Source organism: Lygodium microphyllum, chromosome 6, assembly GCF_053477565.2.
Source record: "Lygodium microphyllum isolate KBCC chromosome 6, Lygodium_microphyllum_v1.1.10, whole genome shotgun sequence".
In the NCBI taxonomy this organism is placed as follows: Eukaryota; Viridiplantae; Streptophyta; class Polypodiopsida; order Schizaeales; family Lygodiaceae; genus Lygodium; species Lygodium microphyllum.
In genome coordinates this window covers 162,332,260-162,354,390 of record NC_141140.1, presented here as the reverse complement: position 1 = coordinate 162,354,390, position 22,131 = coordinate 162,332,260, and the positions used below count along the sequence as shown (strand labels likewise).

Here is a 22,131-nt window from a genome sequence, read left to right as displayed (position 1 = left end):
CAACCGCACAGTCATGGAAATGGCACACTCCATGTTGTTCGCAGCAGAGCTTCCTGAGCGTCTTTGGGTCGAGGCTGTTAACACTTCAGTGTACATCCTCAACCGGTGCCCGACTGCGCCTCTTTCTTAGAAGACCCCTTATGAGGCATTTTTTGGCTCTCAGCCTGTTATTTCCCATTTCAGAGTCTTCGGGTGTCGTGCGTACACACACATACACCTAATGACAAGATAGGTAAGCTTACCACTTTGGATCAGACATGGCCGTTCGCCATGCCTCTTGATCCTACTATCCACTTGTCAAAGGATACCCTAGGATAGCCCTTCGATGCACACACCTATCGTTCTGTTGTAGGAAAACTTCTTTGGTTAATTCACACTAGGCCAGATTTAGCTTACTCAGTTAGCATACTAAGTCAGTATTTCACAGCACCTAGGATGTCACATTGGATTGCATGTCTTCGTGTGTTTCATTATTTGCGGTGTACTTTTTCTTATGGCTTGACATATGGTTATGGTTTATGTTTGCAAGGGCACACTTATTCTGATTGGGCAAGAGATTTTGACACCCAGGATTCCCATGGCAGCTACCTTTTTACCTTGGGCACGGCTTCCATTTCTTGGTCCAGCCGTAAGCAAGAGACGGTGGCAGCCTCCACGGCCGAGGTTGAGTACCGGGCTCTCTTCGATGGCACCACCGAGGTCAACTATCTGAGGAGTTTACTGGCGGCACTTCATTTTCCATGTGACTCTCCCATAGTTGTCTACTGCAACAACCAAAGTGTCATTGCCCTTGTGGGCAATCCGATCATCACACCACGGGCACAGCATGTGGGAGTGGACTCCCACTTTTCCAGAGAGCAAGTTGAGCTAGGCATTATTCGCCTAGAGTTTGTGCCTTCATTAGATAATTTTATAGATATCTTGACCAAAGCGGTCAACCGGCCGGTTCTTCAGTACCTGCTACCCAAGATCGGCTTGGGTACACCCTCCCCTACTTCTTCAACCTGACAGGGAGAGGGTGCTTCTCTCTTGCTTTCCCTTCCAATTTGAGAGGGGGCAGTTTCTACTCTTGATCGTGACAATGATGATGCTTATAGTTTTTAGACATTACATTCACTTATTCTTTTATATTGTATTATGGGCATTTGTAACTTCATATGCACCGTCAGGATAACCTCATTGTAAAAGGGCACTTGGACAAGTGAACAATTCCCCTACAAGGGCACTGTCCCAATGGCACCGTTGTATAGCATATTGCATGAGCATGACATCTTGCATCTCCCTTTGCATTATCCCACGCATTGGCATTCTATTCATGTAAACATACATCTGTGCGCATTTATCCCTTTTCGGTCTTTTGGAGTGGTTGACTCTAGGATCCACCATATTCGTAGCATAACACATGGAAGTTCTCCTAACGGCAATTTCCCTACCCTTTCTTGCTTGCTTGTTTTGCTTGTCTTGCTAAGCCCACCATCCTTTTTTTTGTCTTTCCATATATTCACCACATGATTGGCACATACACACACTTGTTTTCATCCTTAGGTACTTATCCTAGTCAGTGCGAGGGATTGGTCTGCTAGTTTTGTGCTTGACTTGGGTTTAAAACTCTCTTTATCTTTTCCTATCTGTCACTTAATCGGCCGCTGCCCCTGTATTACTTATGTATTTTCAAAACATTTCAAAAAAAGATTTGATTCCATCCGCCTTTGTAGGATTTGGTAGGCCCTTGGGCAGCCGCCAAGCACCCTTGGTCCAATGCCCTGACCTCTCTGGGGTGATCACTTGGGCCACCTTGATAAGATAGCCATCGCCTCTGTAGTCTTGGTAGGCCACTGGGCAAGTGACATGCACCCTTTGTCCGATGCCCTAGCTGCTTTGGGGTGGGACACCCTGGGGTAAATCAAAATTTAGAATGGCCTACTTTTCTCACCCTATTTTGGGCCTGAGAGAGGGTGTTGTGCTAAAAATTGCTCTTAGCCACTTAAACAGCCCCAAAACATGCTTATTTTAGGCTTATTTTAGCCAAAACCCTAAAATGGGGAGTGGATCGAGAGAGTTAAGTGGGAGAGGATCTAGAACCCTAATTTTCTATAAATTGACAGCCAACCCTCCACTCTTTTTTTAATCTCGTTTTTACAGGTTTCAGGTGTTATCAGCTTGCTGTCCACACCCCATTCACGAAGGACATCTCAGCCTTTGCTGTCCATCACTGTTCCCTACAGTCTGGCGCCTGTTTCCAACCCTCCACACCCTGATTGCTGTTGTTTCTGCCTAGCAACTGACTGCTGATCATCTGCACTACTATCGTACAGCTTGCCACGTCAGCAAATTGCTGCGTTTGCAGGCCCCAACTGCCGCCCTGACAGTTTTCTCTCTCTTGCTGCAATCGCTGCAGTTTTTCTCTCTTCTACAAGCTGTCTTGCCTAATTTTTATTCTTTCTCTCTCCTGCAAGCTGTCTTGCCTACGTTTTTAGTCTTTCTCTCACCTATTGCATGCGTTTTTAGCCTTTCTCTCACCTGCTGCCTGCGTTTTTAGTCTTTCTCTCTCCTCACTGCTGTCTGCATCAAATCCAGCTTCTCACTACTACGTTTGCTCATGTTCGACATCCGGAGGCTGCCTTGCTACGATTCGGGATCCGTTCGGAGTACGACACACTCTCCAGCTCATTACCCCTGCCCTAATCCTAGAGATACAGGAGTTTGAGGTACAATATTCATTCACTGCCTAGTGTGTTTGTTGCATGAGCATCGTATTATTAGTAGTCATATCATTTCATTTATTCATTGTGTTCATTGTCTCTGAGTTACCCTAACCCTAACCCTAACTGTGTTCTTTTATCAGTCTGTGCTTTGTCGTATGGTTTCTGTTTATGCTTCTGTATTAGGGTATTTTCTTTACAACACTTACATACCATTTTCAAATCTAGTGACCTTACGGTTCCAAGGAATTACAATACCATCATGATTGGACATATCTCAATCAAGATATATGGATCACCCTTTAGGTACAGGTAAAGCTCAACAACTTGGCAAGAAGGAACGATCTCCAAGCCTTTGCACAAGCTAGCTTGCACAGTAATTTTTGCACACTAGATCATGTTTATACCTTGAGAAGCTTGATGGAGCCTCACATCCTTGCAATCTCCAAGATCATTCACATTAAACCTTCAATGCTACATGAGATCATCAAGTAGCTCTTGTAGCACACCCCCGTGCCAGTGGAAGCTCTACTTTAGACCATCACCTACATCCAATGTATCCATGTACCCAAAAAAACTACGCCAAGTCCAAAGGCATCACAAGTATTTCTACAATGCCATTGCTTTTTTAGAGAGGATTTTGGTCCACTTCATTGAGTGATAGACTACCCTAATCAAAGATATTTCGATCTTTTTTACGTGAAACTATAGAGATATAAACAAAGTCATTTGCATGCAAAGAGCCAGAGGCTTCAATCACAAATCAGTAGCCTCTTCAAGCCCGCCAAAAATTTGCAATCCCTCCTCTCATATTATTCATTTCACAATCAAGACTCACATCATAGCTACAAAGAGACCTAAACTACCTAGATGCAAACCATTGCACGCGTACTAAACACACATTGGTCAGATTCAAGCATGATGTCACATCCTTGGACATCTAAGATGGTGCCCACAACCTTTGGCCACTTAGTGACTAGGTGTAAACACGCCCTCGGTAGGGGGGTTAAGGAGTCCTATAACAAGGACTCAATGGCTCATTTGTGCACCATGGAATGTGATCACTACACTCGGACTCTAGGCCCAATGGCCATCACATCCTCACATCTAGGCTGGTGGTATTGGACATCAACCCTTGTAATGTAAAACTAGCCTAATTTGTTGCTAATCCTAGGCTCAGGGATGAGGTTGTTTTGCTCTAAGGCTAGGAGATGAGTTTGATATCCATTTCCTTGCGGTTCTTTTTAAGTGAATAATGCTTATGTTGTATCTATTAAATCATGTTAGATTTATTTATCCTCTCGTGCATACACACGTTATTGTTTTTAAAAGTGTGTGTTTATGTGGGAACACCTTTTACACCACTTAGCATTAAATAAGGGTCAAAGGGTTAGCTACGTAGCTTAGCCTATATATTCAAGCCCTATCACTTGCACTTTCATTAAAAAACTCTGTGTGTGTGTGTGTGTGTGTGTGTGTGTGTGTGTGTGTGTGTGTGTGTTGCATCCACCTTAGCTCTCTCTAGTTAGTCATAGCATTAGATGACAACTATTTTGGGACTTGGTAAATTACATGACTTTACAGATGTAACACTTTGGTCTTATAGGCCAATTTGGTCTTTTGTAGACATTAATGTAACTTTCTTTCTCTCTCACCTTATAGTCCTACACCCAATAGATCGTAAGTGGATATTTCATTGGTATTAGAGTAACAATTTGCTTCTTTTAACGAGATGATATGGCATGCACAAAACCACTATAAGCTTAAGGAACCATGATGATCCACACTTGACAGGCTTACCTTCCTCTTGAATAGGGTGGTATGGAAGCTACTAGTGAGAGAGGTGGAAAGGGGGGCATGTGCAAGAGGTGGTGAGTGGGTACATTGAGACTTCCTTGCCCGGTACTAGTGCAGATACTGGCTGCATATTTATGGTGTTCATAATGGACAGTCAAACCTCATTGTAGTTAAGTTGGTGAAAAGGTCCAGGGGAGCTGCCACTCCCTGGCCATGGCAGACCTCCAGCAAACACAACAACGTGGTTTGAATGCATGGGTGATTATTAATTTTTTATATCTTGAAATTATAGTTTCATGATCAGTGTATGATGATGATCAAAAGGGAGAGAAGAACCAGTAATGCTATGATAGCTGATGGCGCAATGGCATGCTGTTTAGGACAGCTTGCAATACAACAGTGACTGACAGTACGTGACTTGAGCTCAAATTGTTCGGCCCTGGTGAGCCTACATTGGTCCCTCTAGTGGCACATGCATAAATGCTTGCAAAAGAGTTTGGACCAGTTTCTAATACATTTGAGTTTTTCCTTGTTGGGAGTCTTTTTAAGTAACCTCTTGCATTTGATAATCATAGCTGTTGCCTAATTATACCTTCCAGAAATTTCAGCATTCTAGATACTTTGATCTATCATTAAAACACAAGCATGATCTGGTTCCATTAACGTAAGTTGAGATTAGAAGCAGAAAACAGAAAAATTAGCCTTACAATTGCAAAGCTGCAGCAGAGTGGAAGTATACAATTGTATACTGTCCATGAATCAGTTGTTCAAACTCCTGAAAAAAGAGAAGAGATGTAAAACAGTCAAAAAACGAGAAAGTGCCACATATCACGACATAGAAAGTCAACATTAACAGTTTGTATGTCCAATCATACACACGTTTTCCAAAAGAGCCTTTCTATCAGCTTGAAGACCAACATATAAATACATATTGTGGAAGAGCAGAAATAAGTCACCCTAATACACAAACCCTTTATGATGTACTCATCCAGAATGGCTCGGATCTCATTCCCCTTCTGCTGGTACACATGTGACACCGAATCCTTTATAACGTACTCAACCAGCCTGTCTCTGAAACTTCAGAAACCCCCCCCCCCCTTCCCAACCTCAGCCATTACTGTTCACTGTAACCAACACCACCAGTCCTATCCATGGGTTGGCTATGTTTAAGTTAAGTTGTTTGGTAAGTAAGTTATTTGGTACAAATTTAAGAGGAGGAGATCAGCTCATTTGCTGAGAGACATCATCACAAAGCTAAGATAATAGGCATGACTTAGGAGGTTCTTCTCTACTGTTGACCACATCTTTGCATTGAGGATTAGACTTCAGAAAGCCTCCTGATAGTGTCCCACAGGCTCGCTTCTTGTGGTAATTCTTAGGGCTGGGCATACAAGACAGGTGCTTTGGGAGTACTCACACTTGCTCACCAAATGGCCTGTTAGATTAGATATTGTTGGAGCCAAACAGGAGATGGGCTATACATGCAGTGGCATTCAAAAAAGTAGACCAGAGGAGGATAAACTTTCATTCAAAGAAAAAGGCCAAGGCTTTTGTGATAACTTTCTAACACCTGTGTAATAAGAGATTTGACACCATGCTTTTGCTGGATCTCGCTCTTCCAGTGAAAAGTAGCTTACTCAGGATGGTGGAAACTATCACAAGACTGTGACAACTATTACCTTTTTGTTGATTTTTTTATTACATATTTTATTTGGTTTTTCTTTCTGAAAGGATCCCTCTTGAAATCTAAACGCCTGAGTTGCATGGCCAGTATGTGAAACGGACAAGAATGTCCAGTGAGTCAAGACTGGACAGTTAAGGTCCAGTACAAGTCTGGAAGAGACTGATGGCATTGTAGATTGACAAGCCTGGAAGAGACTTGTGAAAGTGTATATGGACAAGTGTATTGAAGAATTAGCTTGGAAGAGACTAGTTCAAAGTGAAGATGGACAAATCTACAAGAGATTAGTCCATGTGGGGTCATCAGTGGAAATTCACTTTCAGTGGAGCTACATTACAAATTTGGATGTAGCCATAGTCTGCAAAGATGGTCAGAAGACTAGTGGAGATGCAATGAAAGCAACTCCTAAAATTTAGGGAGTTACTATTTTTGGACCTCAGAATCTGTTCGCGTCATTATCTTCGTTTTTACACGAGGATCAATCCTCTGGTCTGTGCCGAGGTCAAATTCTGCACCGAGCATGGAGAATTTTAGATCGGAAGGCTGGAACGGAAAATATCTTCCAGTGTTGCCACTTGGCACAAAGTTGTGCACTTACCTCTTTAAAGAGGGATGGTGTGCAGTTTTTGGGCTAAAAGGGGCTCATTTGTGATGAACAGCTGCAGATGGAGAGCTCTTGAGAGCTGGCCTACCTTGTCTATGATGCACAGAGGCTTGCGCTTGCTTTCTACTCTCTTTCTCTCCCTGACAGTATGGTTATGCTGCAGAATCAAGGGCCTTTCTTTTGATTCAGGTACAACTGTGTGGAATATGCCGTTTTTGCATGAGACAAGAGCCTCTTTTCTCCAAGAACAGGAGCAGTTGTTTGCTGCCCACAAGCAAGAATAGGTGAGGGTGGTAATCTCACCAAGCAAGTGTTTAAAACAGCACTAAATCAGTACAGATTTTGGATTGTTCAGAGGTTTATTCAGAGCCCAATTGATGTCAAAATCAAGGGGCACTTGGCCCAAATGATACAGGACAGTGCAGGGAACAATATGAGCTGAGAACAGGTGTCAGAACAGGTCTGAACCAGTAATTAAAGTGGGCTGAACAGTACAGGGAACAATATGAGTTGAAAACAGGTCTGAACCAGTAATTGCAGCAGGCTGAAATGGTCAATTCTGCACTCCAACCAGAAGTTTCAAACTTGGGCAGAGTTTCCCCTCCTGGTCAACTTGATTTGGATCAGTAATTGTACTGTTATGCTGCCAAATTTCACCCAGAATAGGTGAAAGACAGCCCATTGTACTTTCTCTTTATAAAAATAAAGAAATACCGCAAGGGGCGCCTGACTTAGGGGCCAACAAGGTGTTTGTGTGGCAACAGGAGCATTTTAGCTTCCTATATTTCTTCTTGATTCTGTGTCTTTAAGTTCAGGTAAAGTGGGCGACTGTTAATTGGGTGAAAGCATTTATATATTTTGGTTGTACACTACCGCCCTTTCCAGTGAACAGGCCGGTTTTAGAAACCACGTGTTTCGGGTGATTTTGGGCCGAGTAGTCCAGCACCTTAGCTTCCTAAATTGGCTATGAACAGTTTCCAACCTCTATCAATGTAATACAGCAAAAACAAACTGAGCATTAAATGTAATTGAGATGATTGATTTCCCATTCATGTAATTGTGCCACTTAGGGACCATACAAAGTGACACATAAACTATGCTGTCTTTCTGTAATTTCAATATCACTAAGTTCATACACTGAATCATGCAGCACTCGAGTAATTTGAGGGGAGAACTGAAGAATTTGCCTTAAGAACATAGAGAACAAATTGTTCCATATCAAGACGTCGAAGCAGAAAATGAGCTCCCACCACCACCATCACTGGTCTGCCTTCAACATCCAATCCACTACGATACCTACAGACCCATTTCGAAACTCTTCTTATCACTAAAACCACGCATGATGAAGCATCTGCATGTCTGCCCTATGTCCTCATGGAAAGATGTGCATAGTTTTTAATTATACTCACAGAATCTTCATGTCTGCAGCTTCTGAGAGATCAACAGCCTTTGCCCTTGCTAGATATCTATGATAAAGTAGACCATCCTCTGATATTTTATCACTGAAGTGTCCCTGAGTTCCTTTTAGTTGCCAAGTCCAAGATCCATGCATCTTTGCATGTTGTTTCCACTGTTCCTCCCTTCTGCTGTCAGGATCTTCCACCATTGAGAGAAACAAGGGATCTATGATGCATTCTTCCAAACTGAGCCTCCTGCAAACAGATCATTGCAGTATGGCTACTTGAACTGTATGCAGTCCCATCGCTATGCAAGATTTAACCATACCTGTTTGCTACATCCTTGGATGCAGGTGATCTGAATCCTTCAGCTAGCTCAGGAGCACCTGGAAGTTCCTTTATCCTAATCTGGCGTTCAACTGTAACAATCTCCCCATTTTCATCTTGAACATCCACAGGTAATAAGATCAAGGCATTCTCTTCTTCTAATTTTGTTCTAGGAAAGTACATCCACATCAGTCTGCAAGTTCAGTAGGAATCACTACCACTGTATGAAAACAGTCCAAATTTTAAAATTAATCTGTATTGATCCAAATTCCAAAATTATATAAGACATTCAAGTTGACCTCTCATAAATCTCTATGTCCACTGCTGTTGTTGGACAGAAGATAAGTGCACTGATTTTGCCTTCATGTTTCTCTAAAAACCTCCTCACCGTACCTGTATCACCACTTGTAAATGTCAGAAGATGATTTGTATGTGATGAAGCTGATGCAGCCCAACAATAGAGACATAGCTTACATAGTGCCACATGAGCAGCTTTCTCTCGTGGATAACCTTTTGCCTGTGTGTAAATGCATCCAAAGGCAATACTGTATATTACAGCAAGAACAAGCTTCTTTTTAGAGCCAAAATCTGCCATTAATTGCTTTTTCTTAAAAAAGCTTGTATAGAACAAACCTGCAGAGATTGTTTTCAATCAGCAGCTCAAGGCATGACAAATAGCAACGGCTCAGAGCATTTTCTGCAGCTGAATGGTATTTTTCAACATACTTTGGTCCAACTGTATGAATGACTCTCCTGTACATATTGAAAGAAAAGGCATTACAAGCTATTACTAACTCATACATATCCAGGACATGTGGAGGCACAACATGCTGTCATACCTTGCTGGTAAATTGTAAGCATTGGTAATTTCAGCCACCCCGGTCCTGCAACCACCCTGTGTATATGAGAGTCTCCAATCTAAACCTGTTCTATGTGCCAAAACATTAGTTTGAAAATATTTTATTTCACATACCAAACTGGCACATTCCTGTGCAAGACCTGGCCCAGCAGCGGCATGTAAGGCTGTGCTTTCCTGGACATCAAGATTCTAACAAACCAAAACCCAATAACAAAATTAGCAGATAAGGCAAATTTTTAAATAACAGTAGGAAAAAGTATTTGTGATAAAAAATGATTTTAGCCAAAACCACCAATTTCTTCTACAGTATCAGCAAATCAATGCTTTACTTATAGCATTATAGTTTGTATAGAAGAGTGGAATTTGCGAGGGCCAAGATCCCCATTCAAAGTTTTAAAATCATGGAGACACCAAAGTTAAACACAATCGGCCACCAATATGACACATAGGAATGTGGGTGAGACTCTCCTAGGATCCTATGTGCACATGAGACATAACACAAGCCATATTCATGGAATGGACATCAGACTCACCGCCCAACCATGGAGTTAAACAAGCTCACCCATGAGCCTTGGATTAGCAACGTAAAGGATCATGCTCATGTCACAAGGGTTGGCATCCTTTACCACCAATGTGTTAGCAAGATTGTCAACTCGTGTGAGTCTATGCATGCCAAATGGACTGGGCATTTTAGTTTGTATTTTAGGCATTATTTTAGTGATTTTTTGTATGGCATTTGTGGCATTTTATGCTAGTTGGCCAGCATTAAATGTTGGCCAACCAGCTGTCATATTGGCATATTTTGGGCCTTTTTATTTTGTGGCTCCTCCTCCTCCCATTCAGCCATCTCTTGAGTTTATGCGTGTTTGCCCTAAGAGAGACACCAAAGAAAAAGGGGTTTCTACTGCAAGAAAATCTATCTCGTATCATCAAGAAGCTTTTGTTTCATTCTTTAGAGAACCACGACAAGGAAAAGAACACCACGAGCAAGAAATCTTTACACAGCATCATAGAAACAATCTCCCATGGCTTCAACTTCAACAAAATTGATCATTCTCTTCATATTCTTCATAGAATTCATCAACCAACAAAGAGAACACAAGAGAAACACCACTCTGAATGAAAATAAAATCACATAGTATTCATTTTCATTGTCTTCATAGTTTTCTCTCACAATCTCTCATATGTAGATACATTGTTTTACATAGAATTGGTTGTCTCTGACTCTGTCTCTCTCTCTCTCCATCAATAGTACATCATCTCCTCACTACAATACTCAATAATCACTCATTATAATCCTTCTTTGGTCGTAGATACCTCTTCCAAAAGGTATGTCTGATATGAAAGGTCACCAGAGCCACTACAGTGACTCCTCACAGCTCATTACTATCACTTCACTCCAATATTCTCTTGAGTCTTTAGCAGCTTCTTCTTCTGCTTCCTTAAGCTCTTTTGAACTTGCATTCACCTCTTTCCAAGGCTAGAAAACTTTCCCAAAGTCTCACATTCATTCCACAAAACACTTACAGAGACATACAGAACAAAACAGAACAGAGGCTCTATAGAAGCTTAATAGAGAGTTACAAAAGGTCAACAGAAAGCATCAAAACCTCATAACTCATACTAAAACCACTTCAAAATATCAAAAGTCGTTCAATGAGCTTTCAAACATTCTCAACCTCGTTATTCTTCAAGTGATCTTCCTATTGGAGAGAGGAGTTGATGCTTGTGTCCATGCAACCAATGACTCACTGTTGACGCATCATTCTTGTTGATATATGGATTCCATTTCCTCAGCACATCTCTGGGTTCTCTTATTTTGCAATGTTCTTCTGTTTTCTCTCTCTTTTGTCTTGTGTTCAACAGTTTATTTCAACACTTGTCTATGCTTCCATTGCTGCACCACTTCTGGCGTGGTATCATTGCAGAATCTAGGTTTGTGCAACGATTTTTCTGCTAATTACAGATCTTTCTTCCCATTGTTGATCAGGCTCCGTGTTATACAGGTACAAAACCAGCTTCAACACATGCACTTTATCCTTCTTGAGACACATCTAGTGGGAACCGTACTCTACAAGCTCCCCCCAAAGTTTGATGGACTGGCGAATGCCTTTGAGGAAGTATACATCATCTACACCTGTGAGATTTACACATATGTCCTTGAACCTACTTGAGCATGAGGCATCTTTGTGTTTAAAAGGGAGGCTTTCATCTCATTATGGAGGTTCTAGTGAGGCCTTTACAGCTTCTAAGAGAGGTGATCGGAAAAAGAAGTAAAAGGTCCTGTATTATCACTGTGGTAAGAAGGGCCACTTGTGGAAGGATTACAAGGAGTTAGCAGCCTCACCACTGCATGCACCTTCTGCGGCAAGAACGATCATACCAACGAAGATTGTCAACATCAACCTTATCCCACCAAAGTGTACACATCTTTCCCCCCAGCACTTATTGTGTCACCCCACCTTTCTGGGCCATAGAGATCATTCTACATCAGCTATCAAATTTTTATGCTCAAGGCAATAAGACGCATCCAATGCGCATTAAGTCCTTACGAGCAACAAGAGGATCTAAGATCTCATCAAACACTATGCCCTCCTAGAGATCGCCGCAATGCGCTACAGATGCTCCCCCACCCATTTTCGAGGGCAATGGCTTTCCCAACCACTGGTTCTACAATCCGCTCCATCAAGCGACAATGGTTGTTGAATACCGTCTCATCAATCTGCTCCTTTGCAAGACAATGATTGTTGGACTCCTAATCCTATGGCTCCACAATTTGCTCTACTAAGAGACAATGGTTGTTGCCCACCCATGGCTCCTCATGAGCTATCTATTTCCTCACCTCCCTCGTATTGCTCCTCGCACGCCACCTTCGATGCGGGCATCGAGGAGATTCTGTGTGACTCCCTCCTCTACTCACGTTCAAGAGGCCATCTCTAGGGGCTATCTAGCATTTGTTCCATTTGAGCCTCAAACACCTTCTTCAACACTGCCGGTCATGATCCATGAGTTTCTTGATTCCCTATCTCACATCAAGGAGAATTCACAGGGGGCTCATTCTTCTTCTTCTTTAGAGGGGGATCCGATTCCTTTAGCTTCAAAAGGGATTCCTACTCACCCATTGATTTCTCACCCATTACTTTCTATTGATACCTAGAATCTACATATTCTTCCTAGTTTGGGGCTTTGGATATTTCAGCCACCATGGCTTGGTGGCTAGGCTTTCGTATACCTTCTAGCATGGAGTAATGAAGCTTGTGGCTTCTATTCTAAGGTTAAGGTTGGAGTACCATCAACTCATCATGTTAGTACTATCAACTCATCATGTCTACTGTTTTTCACTATAGGTCACCTTACAAGTGAAACATTGGGATTTCAGGGTTGATATTCTTCTCTCCTCTTTGTTTGCTCCTTTTTGGACCTAAGAGGGGGTGTTGAGAAACTAAGTCATTCAATACATTTCTTCTCCTTCATTCATCTTTTGGTTTCCATTTATATCACCAAAAGGCTTTATTTGGATCATTAGTGTTTCGGCACCACCCGAGAGACTTCAATGGGTGCCACTCAAGAGAGTTGGGACTCCACTCCAGACTTTCTATACCTATCTCCACCTAGCATTTTTGCATCCATCTCCACCTAGTGTTTTTGCAACCCATCATCACATTTGTGTTTGCGACAGTTTCAGGCCATTTACAATAGGTTACACTCTCTTTACCAGCCCTACATCAAATAACTACCTTTTTGTGTTTTCTTCACTCCTAAAGGGCTGCCCAACAGTCGCATGTCTATAGCCATTTGCATAGAGAGATCTTCATAAGATATTATTGTGCTTTCTTCTCCAACTAGTTGCCCAACAGTCACCTTGATAACAGCCATCATCTCGGAGAGATTTCAGTATATCCTTCATCTCTGACAACTCTTGAGGACTGCGTTTCACTCCCTCTATAGCCGGATGTACTTTCCTTCACCATTCAGCATTACTTTTGATATCCTATTACCGGAGGATTGCATTTTGCTGCCTTCACTGTGCAGGTTTCCTTCAAGTGTTGTCGCCTGATCAGACAAGACAGAGCAATTATCTTCAAAGATTCACCTCCTTTGTATCAGCTTAATTCACTTAGCATGATTCAGTGATTCATCATTCTTCTTCTTCTTCAGTGTTTTCTATGAGTTTCTTCTTCTCTCAATGTTCACCGTACACTCTGTGTTTCTCCCCGCAAACCCTACTATCTCTTTAATGTGGTATGAGTGCATGCTGCCCCATCACCACTAATTTGGCATATCATTGCATATTGTGCAAGAAGCATAGTGATAGGGACATGATGGAAAATTTCGAGCTAATTTGACCCCACAAAAACAGCCCCAAAAAAGAAGTACCAAAGGAAAAATAAGCTTATATTTGATGGTAGAAAAAATCCCCAAAACTCTATTACAAAACGATATGTTGTGGGAATTCCTTCACATCCCTCATTGTGAATGGCTACCGAGCTAAAGAAGATCATCCACGACATCCACTAATGACCAAGAATTTTTCCATGAGTCGGACAGGACACCACTACAGCAGCTTCAAGAGCTTTTGCATACTCCGATGGTTGGATGGACCAACATGCTTGATGTAGCCGACCATCTGCCTGTTGATGGCTATCATAACTGAACCAAACCAAGCAGAAGGAAAACTCAATGATGGAACCAACATTGGCATAGATTTTGGAACCTCATATTCTCCAAATGTATGTTCAAACCCCTTTGCCATATTTTGATGGTAGGAAAAATCCCCAAAAGTCTCTTATAAAAGAATATGATATGGGCATTCCTTCACATCCCTCATTGTTATCATCATTTGCAAGGCTTGAACTAGACTTGCAAAGAGGACTTACCTTGTAGGAGCCTCACAACTAGTGTTGGCAAGACTAAAGGCCTTGTAGCCCAAGACCCCTATCTATATAGGAGTTAAGGACATTACGTGGAAGCTTCTAGATATCAGATGATATAAGGGCCAATATAAGTATGATGACATCATGAATAACATAAGCATCACTGACACATGCAATAACATAAGCAATGTTGGTACTAATACGAACATCTTCTAAAATCCTCCAAATAATCTTCTAGAATCTTAGAATCTTCTAGAAGATACTAGACTTCTTGGTGTCCATTCCCCCCCCCTTCAGTGACAAGTTCCAAGAGGGGTGGGGTTTCTTGGTAATGTGAAGATATGCTAGGGCTCGCATAGAGAAAACACAAAATATATGAACACAACTAAAGCACAATAACTAGACAAAACACAAAATTGCAAAACGCAAAACGCAAAAATACAAGTGCAAACAAAGAAGAATGAGAACTCTAATGTGAATGAATTAATGCTATAAGTGATGGAAAGAGGATACAAGATACTAAGGGAAAGCAATGAAAGTAGTGGGAGTGTGACATCCATCAGAGAGGGATCTGGAGTGCTATAACCGCCGATCTGAGCTGAAAGAGTGCTGAATGTGAAAGGGCAGCATGCTGGTACTCAAAACACAGCAATCTGGAGGCTGAATTTGGCAAACACAGCACTCGCTGTTGGAGGCTGGAAAATTGGGCTGTAAACTGCAGGGCAATAGTTGGGGAAGGTGAGTTGGATGTTCTATGGGCTTGCGTTGACAACAATGCTAGCACATTGATGCCAACAAAGGAGGAGAGTAGCAGGGCAGTCAGGTAGATCTGAAAACACAGCTGTCTGGGGTTGTGGGAGCACTTGCCCACAGCAGCAATAGAGAGGGCTCTCAAAGTAGTCATCCTTCATTAGGTATATATTTATCTTTTGTTTCAATTGAGCATGTAGACCACTCTTCTCAAATCCCTCCCATCCTACCCACTTTTGATCCACATCTCGATTTCCTCTCTTTTTCATTCCAAAAACTTGAATTGCACTCCACTTCTGCATCCAGCACACTAGGAGTTGGATCCTCCATCTCCGCTTGTAGCACTCTCTCTTCTCCACACCTTATTTTACCTACCCTCATTCACCTCTTTGCACCATGGTATATCATTAGCCCTTTAACACTATGCCTTCCACATACCCACAAGTAGGTATTTTTTACCTTGGGACAGCTATGATGGCCATCGCCCTCACTATCCCTGGTCACTTACCTCCTCTATTGGCCTCTCAAACACAGGGATTTCCATCCTTTGCTTATGGTGTGTCATCACACACTCCATGGGTCACTTCCCACACAAGAATTTCCATCCTCTATTCCATGTGTCCCCATCTCTCCTCCATGGCCTACTCATGCAATCACCGTGCCCATGCTCAGTCAGTCCTTACCCACCTTTGGATCTACCATGCACACTTCTTGTATGCATACTGGGCACCTAGGATTCAATCCCAAGTGTACTCCACTCGCCCGCCCTATTGTCTCTACCCCCATTACCCACCTTATCCATCTCCTAGTATTACCATTGTTGTTGCAACAGCCAAGAACGCCTTCACGGATAAGACTCATTTTAAGTCGAATTTCACTACTTGGTCAAACTTCATGCAACAGGTGCTTAAATCACAGGGTCTTTGGGGCCTAGTTGTTAGTCTAGAGCCTATACAAGACTCTTGACTGGCTCACCCCAATCACATCCATCAATGGAGAGCCGGCAATGCCACAACCAATGTTGAGCTAATACAAGGATTACTTCCTAACTTTCACTCTCAATTACATCATTTTCCCCTTGCATTTGAGTGTTCAAGTCATCTTGTTGACCGCTATGCAACGCAAGATCACACTCGGCATATGAGTATTAGCTTTGAGCTTCAAGAGTTTCCATTAAGAAAGGGGATGATTTGAAAGTCAAGTTGGCCGAATATCGATGGTTACTCTCGTTGAGTTTGCCACTACTAGCTCGGCAAAGTTAGATGATAATCATGTTACATTTTCTTTTAATAAGCTACCTGAAAAATACTTCCATTTCATTCAGCATATTATCTCATTGCCCTATTGCCAAACTTCTATGAGTTTGAGTGTTAGTTCTTGCATTATGTGAGGCTACATGATCAAGTCCACAAGAAGTCCTCCACATCCTCTTATTCAGAGAGAGGCCTGGTTGACTCTTCTTGGCAAGGGAAAACTAGAGTTGGCAAGAACTCCAAACAAGGGTGGCACCCCTTTATTTAATGGAAACAAGGGATGAAGGTGCAGAGGATGACCTAGGAATGGATGCAAAAAGTGCAATGGATGAGGAGCTAGCAAACCAATCAACTAATCCTTCAAGGGTACTAAAAGATATAGGTTGTTGGGACAATTCATGCACTACATGTCCAGTAGCCACCAAGGCAAAAGGAGTAGATGGGGTAGCAACGGGAGGCATAGCCCCACTAGACTGTCTAGCAGAAGTGGAGGCAATCGCAACAGTCTGTTGAGTTTTCTTAGAAAGAAGACCTTGGGCCTTGGTACAACACTTCTCATCCACATAGCCTAATTGCTAGCAGTGTGGGCAAAGCCTATTTTTCTCAAGGCGTTATTGCCAAATGGGTTTTGTTTCATTGGCAACGACCTACAATTGGATGAATGTAATGGTGGCCACATCCTTAGTCTTTTCCTTCTTCAATCTTACGCTGTATTCACTCATACATACACACTCATTGCATTGTTATTTCATTTGGCTTTACTTTTCTATTTTGTTTTACTTAGGAGCATCTTATTGTTGGGTGTAAAGTCCCATTAATCTCCATGTGTATAAACTTACGAGTGTAAACAGACCCTTGTTTGTATCCTAACATATAAATACATTTTTATTCTTTGTGTACCGTAACACTTACTGATACACTCACCTTCGGATTCTCTCACTCTCACTCTCAGTTCTATTCCTGCTCCATTCCTATCTCGCACTCCATTGCACTCTGCCTCAACAAACTGGTATCAAAGCTCCAATAACAGTGTTCGCGCTTCCCAAGAGTGCGAGTCAGTTTTGCACACCAGGTGAAGCGTAATGCATCAGGCCAACGACAGTGTAGGCCAGGTCAACGGCGACAAGTCTGGCGAACACCACGACGTGGGGGCATGACCAAACGGGCAACCGCATGCAGGTCCATCAAGTCACCGTGTGTGCGCAGTTCCAACGGGCGACCATCCAACGGATGACAGCGGGGCCTGGTCAATGGCTTGACAGGCCCATTTTCTTTCATTTTCTTTTTATAATCTATAATTTTTATTCTCCTTCCTTATCGGGTGCTCACATACATGAGCATAGCATGCCATCTTGGTCAAAATTTTTAGGGCTTTTCCTAGATTTGGAAACCATGATACAGATCAAGACAATCTGACCCAAATTTTGTAGAAATTGTGCACGTTGGCCTTGAAAATTTTGGGGCTTTTCATGTATCAGTGAAATTTTGCTCAACTGAGCCAAATTTACTGACATTGGTGTACACTTGGACTTGAGTAATTTGGGGCTTTTGCAAATTTTTGTCAAATTTTGCCGAAAGTTCGCTTAGTCACATGTATGTAGTACAAATGTTGGGTAGTTCCCATTGAGTTGATGTATTGCTGAATAGTCATGTTGCAGCAATCTTAGTGATCATTTGCAGATGTGGGATTGTTGCAGATGTATTTTTGGTGATATTGCTGAAGTGGGTGTCGCCTGGCAGTGATGCATGCATGGATTATATGCTGAAATTTCAGTTATACTACTGAAAGTCGTCCATTCTACTACTGTACATGTACTTGAACTGAATCTTGCTCTTATTGTCTGAAAATTTGGGCTGATATTAACCGAATATTTTGTTCATTGTTTGCTGTCATAAATTGCAGCATTGATTTTTGGGTGCATTGCTGAAAAATGGCTGCAAATGCTTCTAGCAACAATGACACTAAATCCCTTCTTGAAATCAAGAGGTTTAATGGCATTGGCTTTGACTTGTGGAAGGACAGGATGCAAGGCATTTTGTTTCTCAAGGATTGTGATGATGCTCTTTTGGAAGTCAAGCCTGCAACTATGACAGATGAGGATTGGGCTAGACTCAACAAGAAAGCTATTGCATAAATTAAAATGGTTGTATCTGATGAAGTACTTACAAATATTAAGCAACTTGATATGGCTTATGCCATATGGAAAAAGTTGATGGACACTTATGAAAATACAACTCCAGTAAATCAAGTGCATCTCATGCAAAAGCTTGTAAACATGGAGTTAGATAAGTCTAAGCCAAAATCGAAGCATTTGAGTGCTTTCATAGGGATTTTGAGCCAGTTGCATGACTCTGGTTTGCAGCCCTTGAATGATAAATTGAAGGCTATTTTCCTATTGACTTTGCCCAGTAGCTAGGAGTCTTTGATTGTTTCACTAAGCAACAACCCTGCTTTAACCTTTGATGGTGTTAGGGGCTCTAAAGCAAGATGTTACTTGCTATCAATGTGGATGTAAAGGACATAAAAAGCCCAATTGTCGGTACTACAAGAAAGCGCAAGAAAGAAAGAAACACCAAGGAAAGAAAAAGAAAGGATGACAATAAAAATGATGGCAACTCTCCCTCAAAAGAAGTTGCGAAGGCAAATATTGCATCTAGTGTGGTCATTGAAGAGCTCTCTGACACTGGAGAGATACTTGTTGTAGCCTCATGTAATGATGTAGATGTTATGGCAACAACAAATGATATGCACATCACTAAAAAGGAGGTAATCGATGTTCTACTTTCAACTCATGATGGGCTGTCTCAATCATGGATAGTGGACAACAGTACCTCTTTTCATGTTACTCCCTCTTTGGAGTCATGTTTTGAATACACTACAAGTTGCCTAGGCAAGGTTTACTTGGGCAACAATTATGCACGTGAAATAGAGGGTGTAGGTACCATTCACTTGGCCCCTGAAAATGACCAAGAGCTGATTTTGCAAGATGTCAAATATATACCTGGCATAAAGAAAAGTCTACTGTCAGTTGGGCAGCTTGATGCAAGAGGGTATTTTACTACCTTTGGTGGTGGATCTTGGAAGGTCCACAAGGACTCTATGCTGATTGTTAAAGGCAGCAAAAAGGGAAATTTATATTATTTGCATTGTAAGCCATTACTTAGCAAGTTTTTGGATGTGAAGTTCATTCACACATGGAACTTTAGCACAAAAGACTTAGCCATATGAGCCAAAAAAGCCTTCACTTTCTGTCCTCTCTACGAAGATTTGATGTAAAAGGCTTTGGTCTCGACTTTTGCAATGATTGTATATATGAAAAACATGTGAAGTCTCCTCATTACTCTAGTGTCATCAAGAAGTCCAATGCTCTTGACCTACTACACTCTGATGTGTGCACTATGCTTGTTAATTCACATGGGGATACATGGTACTTTGTTACTTTTATTAATGATTTTCAGTAAAAGGTTTCATGCTTTTGTCACCACACAGAAAGGATTTAAGTTAAAAGCTATAAGAATGGATAATGGGGGCGAATATGTCTCTAATGAGTTCAAAAAATTTTGTAAGATGCCTGGCATCAAGAGAGAGTTGATAGCCCCTTACAATTCTACATCAAATGGCATGGCTAAAAGATACAATCGCATACTTTGTGAGAGAGTCGGACACATGCTATCCACAATTAATCTCCCACAGCAATTCTGGGGAGAGGCTCTTAAAACTGCAATTCATGTATGCAACCACTCTCCCAATCATGCATTGGAAAACGGCATTCCTAAAATTGGATAAGAAGATCTATACGTGTCAAAAGGCAGCCACAAAGGTTTTAGCCATCTTTGGATTTCATTTTATTGACTGATGAAGATAAGCCTCTTACATTTAGAGAGGCACAGTCGTGTGAAAACAACAGAAAGTGGGAGCTTGCTATGTAGGAAGAGATGAAGTCTTTGTACGCAAATAACACATGGGAGCTTGTACCTTTGCCCAAGGATGATAGGAAAGCTATTCCTAATAAATGGGTTTACAAAGTGAAATGTATTGATGGGAAGCCCAAATACAAGGCACGTTTGGTTGCTAAGGGCTATACACAAAAGGCAGGCATAGACTTCCAGGAGGTTTTTTCATCGGTAGTGAAGATGAATACCCTCCATGTAATATTTGCTCTCACTGCATCCTTGGATTTAGTGTTGGATCAAATGGATGTGAAGACTATTTTTCTTCATGGTGACTTGGATGAAGAGTTGTACATGAAACAACTTGAAGGTTTTGCTATTCCAGGGAAAGAGCATTTAGTTTGTAAGCTGAAACACAACTTATATGGGCTGAAACAAGCCCCTAGACAATGGTATAAAAAGTTTGATACTTTTATGCATAACCATGGATTCAAACGCAATCATGCAGATCACTGCTTATACACTAAAAGGGCTGATGATGGAAGCTTTATTGTGCTAGTCTTATATGTGGATGACATGCTAGTTGCACGAAAGCATAAGAGTACTCTACATGCTCTTAAAAGGCAGCTGAGTTCAGCCTTCTCAATGAAAGATTTGGGAGCAGCTAAACACATTTTGGGCATGCGCATTAAAAGAGATAGAGGGCAGCACTTGTTGTTTCTCTCACAAGACAAGTACATCAGCAAAGTATTGGACAGATTTAACATGGTTGATGCTAAGCCTCTTGGTGTGCCTCTACCTCCGTATACAAAGCTTGGCAAAGCTAATTGCCCAAAAGATGATGCAACTACTACTCCTATGAATGGCATACCTTATGCATCAGCTTGTGGTTCTTTGATGTACGCCATGGTTGCAACTCATCCTGAAATTGCTCATGCAGTGGGAGTTATTAGTAGATTCATGTCTAACTGTGATAACAAGAGATTATAAGTGATTGGATTCACTTGGCCACAATGATCTTGAATGACCCGACTTTGTGATCATCCAACTTCTAGGAAGGGCAAGAAAGAGCATAAATCTTGCCATTAAAGCCAAACTCTATCTCCAATGTTGCAAGTTGGATGTCACAACTATTATCGATCAACATTGTCTTTATATCTTTCTTAGGCCTGTTAAATATGTGACTTCAGCTCATTACGAATCTTTGAAAAGCATTCAACTAGATTCATAGCTATTGTATTCTTCACTCGAAACTCATGTAAATGTCCATTTTAGGGTGTCTTCCAAAGTTGGCAAAGAATGGAGTTTGGTTAGTAGAGATATCACTAGCATTATGATAGGCAAATTCAACCAAGGAATTATTGTAGGCAAATTCTCCCAAGGAAAGTAAATTCACTCAATTATCTTCATGATAGTTGATTGTAACCAAATATATTGTCCCAAAACTTGATTCACTCTCTTTGTTATCCATTATTTTGAGAGTGATTGGCTAAAGAGAGGTCAATTTGAATGCCTAGGAGCTTGAGGAAACTTCTCCAAAAACTTGACACAAATTGTAGTTAGTGTCATCCAGTTTTCCATGATAACGATAGATATATTCAAGTAAAAGTTGGATTGTGGTAGTTCTAGTAATTGACTTGAGTGTGGCAATAAAGTATGCCATCTTGATAAATCTCCCAACCACCACAAGTATGGAATCAAACCCCTTTGAGAAGGTAAATCAATGATGAAGTCCATTGGCATAGATAACCAAGGGTGATTAGGAATAGTCAAGGAGTGGAGAAACCCGCGAAGTCAATGGTGAGGGATTTTAGCTTTGTTGCATGTATCACATATGTGTACAAATTCTTTGACTGATTTCCACGTTTGAGAATACCAAAAGTCTCAAGAGATGAGCTCTATCGTTTCATTGACCCCAAAATATCTTGCAATTGGAAGGTCATGCCTTGTTTGAAATATGTGTAACCAAACCAATCTAGATGGTATGTATAGAGCC

General features: G+C 41.5%; 1 protein-coding gene across 7 annotated transcripts in view; it reads right to left on the bottom strand.

The window, feature by feature from the left end:
• LOC148035354 (uncharacterized) overlaps nt 1-22,131 on the bottom strand; it is an 89,371-nt gene that overhangs the window by 35,599 nt on the left and 31,641 nt on the right. For 5 of the 7 annotated variants that reach the window (XR_015691185.1, XM_087680386.1, XM_087680385.1 and 2 more), the window contains exons 2-10: nt 9,482-9,556; nt 9,348-9,403; nt 9,142-9,261; nt 8,983-9,053; nt 8,808-8,901; nt 8,510-8,701; nt 8,194-8,436; nt 7,972-8,080; nt 5,207-5,274 (exon numbers count right to left, since the gene is read on the bottom strand). Coding sequence is in view for 5 of the 7 variants with exons in the window: in XM_087680386.1 (XP_087536512.1) it covers nt 5,207-5,274; nt 7,972-8,080; nt 8,194-8,436; nt 8,510-8,701; nt 8,808-8,901; nt 8,983-9,053; nt 9,142-9,261; nt 9,348-9,403; nt 9,482-9,556 (1,028 nt within the window). In the remaining 2 variants the exon portion in view is untranslated. Of the gene's footprint in view, nt 1-5,206; nt 5,275-7,920; nt 8,081-8,193; nt 8,437-8,509; nt 8,702-8,807; nt 8,902-8,982; nt 9,054-9,141; nt 9,262-9,347; nt 9,404-9,481; nt 9,557-22,131 lie in introns of all 7 variants that reach the window. The other 2 variants (XR_015691186.1, XM_087680387.1) reach the window with 2 other exon arrangements.